Here is a 6971-nt window from a genome sequence, read left to right on the forward strand (position 1 = left end):
CATTTTTACTAGACCCACCAAAATGTTGCGATTTCTCGATGTAAGGACCAAGGACCTATTGTTTATAACCTTAGATATTTCTAAATCTTTTTCACATGTGTATATATATTATTTAGATATCTAATGTTAGATTCTCCTTACTTGTATATTTTAATGCTCTATGACTGAAGTTTGAACTTAGACTATTGGGTCTTGGGCTGCGATTGATTATGAGAGTTGCCGCCCATCGTTTCTCTTTTATTTCTTCTTTTGGCAGCCCAACACGCACATATATGAAAGATGGGCCCTCGACAGGATAGAGTCTTTTTTTTGTCAAAAAATTGAGAAACATTTTTAGGAAAAATCACAAAAATGGACCTGTAAAACTCAGCAACAACCATTGAGAACCTTAAAGTTTTGAAATTGAATTTAAGAATCAGGATCTTTTCTGCAGTAAACAACTATTGCTATAAAAAAAAATCTAGAAATGACTAAATGCGTATTTCAGACATGAATGTTTTAGTACAAAAATCAAAACATTAATATTTAAACTGTTAAAAAAAGGACCATGATCCTAAATTTAATTTCAACGTATGTGATCCTAAATGATTATTACTAATTTTTGTAGGTCTTCAGTTCCAATTTTCCCTACTTTTTTAAAAACATGAAAAAGACAAAAAAAAGAAAAGAAAAGAAAAGAAAAGGTGAGAAAACCCTTCTTTATTTTTATTTATTTATTTATTTATTTATTTATTGTTTAGTCTGTGGGTAATAATACGTAGAATGTGATTTTCACTTGGACTAGGGAATTGAAGGGCTGATTAAGGGAGACAATACCGTATTTTGTTCGGAAAGTGAGAGAATGAATTTCACTGTTTCAGCAAGTTTTTCAAGCGATTGCCGACCAGATTCTCTGTTTCGGATATTTATTAGTTAACATTTGGATTGAATCGACATGTGCCTCACAACAGATAGTAAGTTCCAAAACTCATCGTCATAATTGTTAATAAGATACAATCTCCAGAATATACCAAGAAAATTTGTTGACAGTCCAAATCATAAACTGCCAAAAGAAATCAACATCTCAAGGAAGTCGCCAACAAAATCATCACCCTGCTAGTTCAGTAACACAGGTCATGTTGGCACTAAAATCACTTCATGATCTTCAAATCTTCTAACCCAACTTTTGCAAATTGCAAATATAAGCAAAGCAATAGCAATCACATTCACACCCAGAAAAATAATGTACCTTCTTCCATTACCAGGCCTCGTATCAGAAACTCTTGCCTCTGCATTGCAAACATCATGTGACACTTCTTCTTCATTCACCTGTTGGTCTCTGTCCAGAGAATCACATGACAGACGAGGCAAAGAGGATGGTGGTGGTGGTGGTGGTGAAAAAGTTTCATCATCGGAATAATCATAAGACAAGGACCTCACTTCATTCTCGTGGCCCATATCACCACTCAACTCATCGTTGAGAATTGTTCTTCCTCCCTGTATTGGCTCGAAAAGTCGCCGGCCCTTCAACTTTCCAGTCTCAATGGCTTCCCTACGCTCCCGGAGGATCTCTTGCACTGCCATGTCTTTGGTCCTCAGCTTCCATGGTTGTGGGAAAGATGAGTTTTGTTGAAGCAAGGACATGAGGTCTCTGGGAGAGGTGTTCATGAGTTGAATAGCTTTCCCTATGGCTATGGTGGTGTCTGAATGTGTTGAACATCTTGGTGAACAAGTCGTCAACATGATGGATTGCTTTAAGGCGTCGTCCCAGTGTTGCTGCGAATTATTGCAAAGATGGTTTTGTTTTCCATGTCTTACTTTTCCATGGATGTTTTCCATTGTGGGGACGCCTTTCTTTCTTCTTTTTCCACTTTGATCTCATCATGGTGTGGGGTTTTGGAAGGATGAACCAATGAACAGGGATTCTAGGGTTCAAATCGTTTTGAATTATGGCAAGGATCTAGCGGGATAGTAATACAATCACATTCTAACATTTTCAAAAATAGTGTTTTCTTCGTTGGGTTGGATCATGAAGATTTCATCATAAGGATCTTGTTTCGCTGATATAATCATTATGAATTTTCACTGGCGCAAATATTTTGAATTATCATTATTTTTTAGGTGCCTGGACTTTATATTATGTTATCACCGTCCAATCAGGTCAAAGTCATGGGGTCTATGCTGCTATAATTGCGTTCTTCCCTCGTGTCTTTCTATTCACTTTAAGAGACGATTTCGATGCATCGACCCACTGACCACATTATTAATTTCACAAAGCAGTCTATAGTGAAGAGTTCTTTAATTATAATAACCAAAGCATCTTCAAACTTTCTCTTATTGGTTCACTACTTCTACAATTTTGCTTGAAGTGTGTTCGTTTGTTCACAAGAGATTCAAATCCACTATCTGTATGATCGTCAGACATTACACTTAATATCTAGGTAACGCGTGAAGATTACCACAGAAGTCCAAGTGCTTAGTGATGGAGCATAAACAAGAAGCCCAAAGCTTACATGAAAAAAGCCAGATGAATAAAAAGCTAAAGATACAGGCGCGCAGTACGAAATAATTAGCAAAACAATAGGCTTAAGGGGTCAGTTTTGCCAACAGATCAGCTAATATTAACTATACTTCTCTACTTTCAATGGATTGTATAATAATACCCTGCATATTTCCCACAAGGTTGTTCCTTTTACTTGGCCTCGGATGGTTTTGAAATGTCCTCTATAATTCCCTTCCCATCCACGGCATCGAAGAAGAAAAAGTTCTTTAGAGGGTCTCCTTTTCCTGATATTGCTTTGATAACTTCCTACAAGGTTATAACAATCAACTTAATCAGATTAGTGTAACAAGGGTAAATATTTCATACTTAAATGTTGTTGTAAGGAATACCTGTCCAAGGATTCCTCCAATTATGGCACAAACAGGAGGAAATTCTGTTGTATTTGCTACCAATCTTTCTAGAAGACTATCAGGCACGTGAGATTCATTGACAGACTGTGTCAAGAAAATCAGCAAGCTAAGATGATGAACAGTGGATGCAGAAAGTATAAATAGCACAGCAAATTCCAGGTAGCTTACCTGTGCAGTACATAGCTCTTTTTTCAGCTGGAGGACACCAGAAAGATCTGCAATTGAAACCTCGCCTGGACTTCGTCCTTCAGCCTCTTCAAACTTTTCTATAACTGCAAGAGAAATTAGATGCTGAAACTAAATACAAATAATAATAATAATAATAATAATAATTGTGGGTTAAGAAGTAATTTCCCATTTCAAAGGCAGCATTATGTGATAGAGCTTTGTACAAAGGTGTTCTTGAAAATAAATGCCCGGAGATACAAATAAAGGGCATGTAAGCAATATGTTCTCTCCAGTTATCTCTCTTTTCCATCATAACTTTGTAGAGTAAATTTCCAGTCTAAAATTGGGCAATTTATCACACCTCTCATTGCAAAATACAGCTTTGATGTCTTCCTGGGAAGTTCCTTCCATGGTACTGATACTGCATCCTGCAGCAAAAGAAATAAAAATTAGACAAGCTTGTGAAGCATACATGAATACGACACATCATCAGAAGCAAACTATATTATATATACAAACATAACATAGCCCATTGTGTGTTTTAGAACTTGTACATGTTGTAAATTTTCAATTAAATTACTCTGTTGTTTCAGTCATGTTCCCTTGGGAGAAAAAATATGTAAGGTCACTTCAAGGATAATGGAGGACGAGAACTTTGTGGTTCTTCGTCAGGATAGTACTTGGTAGGTTCAGTTCCAAGAAACATACAAACTGATGATCATGTAACACAAGGTCAAGATAGGCATGGATCACTAAGAAATCATGATCAACAAAGACGTACCTCAAAACACGGGTATTGTAACTGGCATTCAATAGTTTCCTCCAATTTTTTCTGCACAAGAAAATAGAAGCATGAACAAATTAAAATAGTACTTTTCTCTAATTTTCTTTCCATCCAAACAAAGGTAAACATTCAGCATTGAGATCCATGCAAAACTATATCTGAGACATACCTTCGAATATCGATAGTCCTGCAGATCAACAAATATTTCCCCACAAGAATCTCTACAGTCAACGGTATAAAAAGATACTCTCTTTGATAGCTTCCGGCATTTGTCATTAGCAAGTTTCTGCAGTGAAAACATAATGCGATAGATAAATGGATAACCATAAAAAAGCAGACAACAATTTATCACTCTGCAAGGGCTTATGTGAAAATGAAGCCACAAATATAGAGGGGGAATTGTTAACATCACACCTTAGCAGCAAGTGAGCAACAACTTATTACTACAACATCAAACTTGTTGAAGAAATCAATACCAAAACCTGACAAATCACCTGTACCCCAGGAAATAACAGAAAATGACAACCCAATATTGATAAGAAAATGAATATAGAGAAGAGGAAAGAGAGAGTGCAAACCTTTCTCCACAGAAACACGGACCATAGGATTGAAATCTTTAAGTGAATCACAAGAAAGCTCAGCAAGGGTTTTCCCTCTATAAACATTCTCGTCAGAAGGGATGAGAAAGTTTGAGGACACTGCCTCCTCAGTCGCCACTCGATCATCAACTAAGGTTAAACTACCAACTCCAGCTAAAACGATATTCTTGCAAAACTAAGACACGAGAAACAGAAGTAATAAAAATAAAAATTAGGCACCTGAACCAATTAGCCCCAAAGAAAGACACCCATTTCGTTAAAGTACTTTTGAATATTCAGTTTGAAATACTTAGGAAAGGAAAATCGCAGGTTTACCTCGGCTACAGTTCCTTTCATTCCATAAACCAGGACATGAGCTTTGCTCAGTCTAAAACAACAGAATCACAAAAGAAAAGTCAAATTGTGGAAATTCAGGCTTCAGTTGTATAACAGATAGGGAAATCAAGCATAAAACAATGAAAGAGATTCAGAAAATTAAGGGGAAAAGTGAATGTACCTCCTTTGAGCATCAGCACCCCATACCCTAATCTGACGATCATACAACGCGGTCTCTTGCTCCGTCAACTCTTCACCATCCATTCCCAGATGCAGCCTGCTCCACAACTCCCGAATTTGACTTTCAAAAACTTACTGTGTCCAGACTCCAAACTAAAGTGCCAAACCAAGTTTGAGCTCTTTGATTGACGTCTGGGGTGAAAACAGACCAAGCCAGGGGCTTCAAGACTAAGCCTACAAGCAGGCCTGAAGAAATTTAAGAGGCCTACTTAATATGTAGGCCATTGAAAAAGCTTCTCGAATCAAGCCTTAAAGGCTTTAAGTAGGCTTTGTTAAAAAAGTAGCCTGTCAGAGGAGAGCTGCACGATAAGTGTGTTTGGTTTTTGGTAAAAATTAATTTGATAAAAGTCAATTATTGCAACGCAGTTTGTATTTGGATAAATTTTAATTTCTTCTTTAGTTACTAAAATTTGCATGTTAATAAAAAGTAGTCAGCGGCCACCTGTTTTGAGCTTTGGGCATGGATTAATGCTAGGTGTTTTCTTCCTCTTTGTCGATGTCCCTCCTCTCCATGTTGATCCAAAAAAACTCTCTATTCAATCTTCATTTTATCCTATTTGTTCAGCGGAATCACGTTGTGCTCGATGAAGACATAGTTTATAGTCGTAAAAAAGTGAACATATTTACTGTCATATCTTCAGGGGAGGAAATAACGATGTCTTTCGAAAAACAAAAACTTATAAAAATGTTAAATTAATCTCTATCACTTTCCAAAATATGTTTCCAACAGTACACAATGTATTGTTGGTTCATATTAGTGTTCTGTTCTTGTCATATTGACTTCTCTGTTTGTTACATACTTACATCGATCTAGTACGAATACCCCTCAGGAAGAAGATTATGCAGCTTGGTTTTGTTAAACAGGATGAAGGTAAAACTCCAAGTAAGTTTCCAATAGGGAACCATTTATAGATCTGAGAGCCCTAGTGCACTCCAGATTCATTAGTTCTTCCGTTCATTCATATTTAAGACTAAATTCTACCAAGATTCAAAATTTCACCGAAGAAGCAGAGAGGTAATGAACCCAGGACAAGAAAGGCAACAAACCAGAAACTCGACGGCAACGACAAGAGCTGAGAGTAAAGAAGCAGACAGCAACCACGAACGGCAGAACGCGCAAAGCACAGGCGAGAACTGAAGAGCTCGAACGGAGTACGACGAGAAGGAAGAGCGGCGGCGGCAAACAGAGCAACGACGACAGCGATATTGTGAAGGAAGAGCAACAGCGACAAGGTTGGATTTCAAGAATCTGGAGGAGGCATGGAGGCGCCGATAGCTCTGCGCAGGTAGTGTTCGGAATCTTTCAGTTTGGAATGGAGTGACAAAAAATTGGTTCGGTCATTCCAAGCTCATTTTTGCCCAAACTCCAATTTGAGGATCAAGAATTTATACAATTATTTCATTTTTCCCACCCCCTTCAATGTTTTATTTTCTCTTTCTCTAAAATTAAAAAACAAAACATAGTTATAACCCATTTCAATTTATTAATTTTTAAATAATAATTATACCAAATAATCATTCCTCCAATGAAACATTCGAGTAATTTTGAGAGGGATATTCTGTTCTACTCTTGGTTCGGCGTGACTAGCTAAACAGGCTTATGAACGGAACTCGCTCTCTTCTGGTGCCCCAGTTAGGCCCATGAAGCCCAATTCTTAAGAGGGCTCATAATGGCCCCCAACCAAATCCAGATCCAATGGGCTTCATTTATCATTATTCTTTCGGAAAGGATAAAATCAAAACCAATCAAAACACTAATGACCGCTTAGTAAAGTTGGCAAAGATTACTATCGACATTCAGCAGGTGAGGGTTCGAATTTTAAGAAATAACAAACATGATAATTAATACTACCTTAAAGACATCGTCCTATCAGTATCTTGCTTCCATCGTAAGGTCTTCTCACGGAGGGTCCGGGACAGAAAATAAACTCAGAATATTCCAGAATATTGGATAGTTTATACCAAAAAAAAAA

The 6971-nt window shown here is 37.2% G+C and overlaps 1 protein-coding gene across 4 annotated transcripts; it reads right to left on the minus strand.

Moving 5' to 3' along the window:
• Positions 1 to 2356: 2356 nt before the first annotated feature.
• LOC129307639 (SUMO-activating enzyme subunit 1A-like) lies at positions 2357 to 6368 on the minus strand. Of its 4 annotated transcripts, XM_054948490.1 has the most exons (12): positions 6046 to 6368; positions 5441 to 5551; positions 4940 to 5035; positions 4759 to 4810; positions 4423 to 4618; positions 4259 to 4338; positions 4014 to 4130; positions 3842 to 3892; positions 3422 to 3488; positions 3061 to 3164; positions 2872 to 2976; positions 2357 to 2788 (listed from the first exon to the last, which is right to left on the minus strand). In XM_054948490.1, exons 2-12 carry the CDS (start codon positions 5458 to 5460, stop codon positions 2672 to 2674), a joined length of 1005 nt encoding a protein of 334 aa, XP_054804465.1. In that variant the 5' UTR covers positions 5461 to 5551; positions 6046 to 6368; the 3' UTR covers positions 2357 to 2671. The 4 variants fall into 4 exon arrangements, with proteins under 4 accessions (XP_054804465.1, XP_054804468.1, XP_054804466.1 ...); XM_054948493.1 differs by lacking the exon at positions 5441 to 5551 and having other exon boundaries at positions 4940 to 5184; XM_054948491.1 differs by lacking the exon at positions 5441 to 5551 and having other exon boundaries at positions 6046 to 6367.
• Positions 6369 to 6971: the final 603 nt, after the last annotated feature.

This window comes from Prosopis cineraria, unplaced genomic scaffold, assembly GCF_029017545.1.
Source record: "Prosopis cineraria cultivar Desert tree isolate PC_DT_omini unplaced genomic scaffold, ASM2901754v1 PC4, whole genome shotgun sequence".
Classification (NCBI taxonomy): domain Eukaryota; kingdom Viridiplantae; phylum Streptophyta; class Magnoliopsida; order Fabales; family Fabaceae; genus Prosopis; species Prosopis cineraria.

Coding starts and splice junctions, on each gene's coding strand:
- LOC129307639 (XM_054948490.1), bottom strand. CDS start 5,460: ATGCCCAAAGCTCAAAACAG. Junction 3,489..3,841: donor TACAATACCCGTGTTTTGAG/GTACGTCTTTGT, acceptor CTTTTGCTGCAG/GATGCAGTATCAGTACCATG. Junction 3,165..3,421: donor GCTGTATTTTGCAATGAGAG/GTGTGATAAATT, acceptor TTTCTCTTGCAG/TTATAGAAAAGTTTGAAGAG.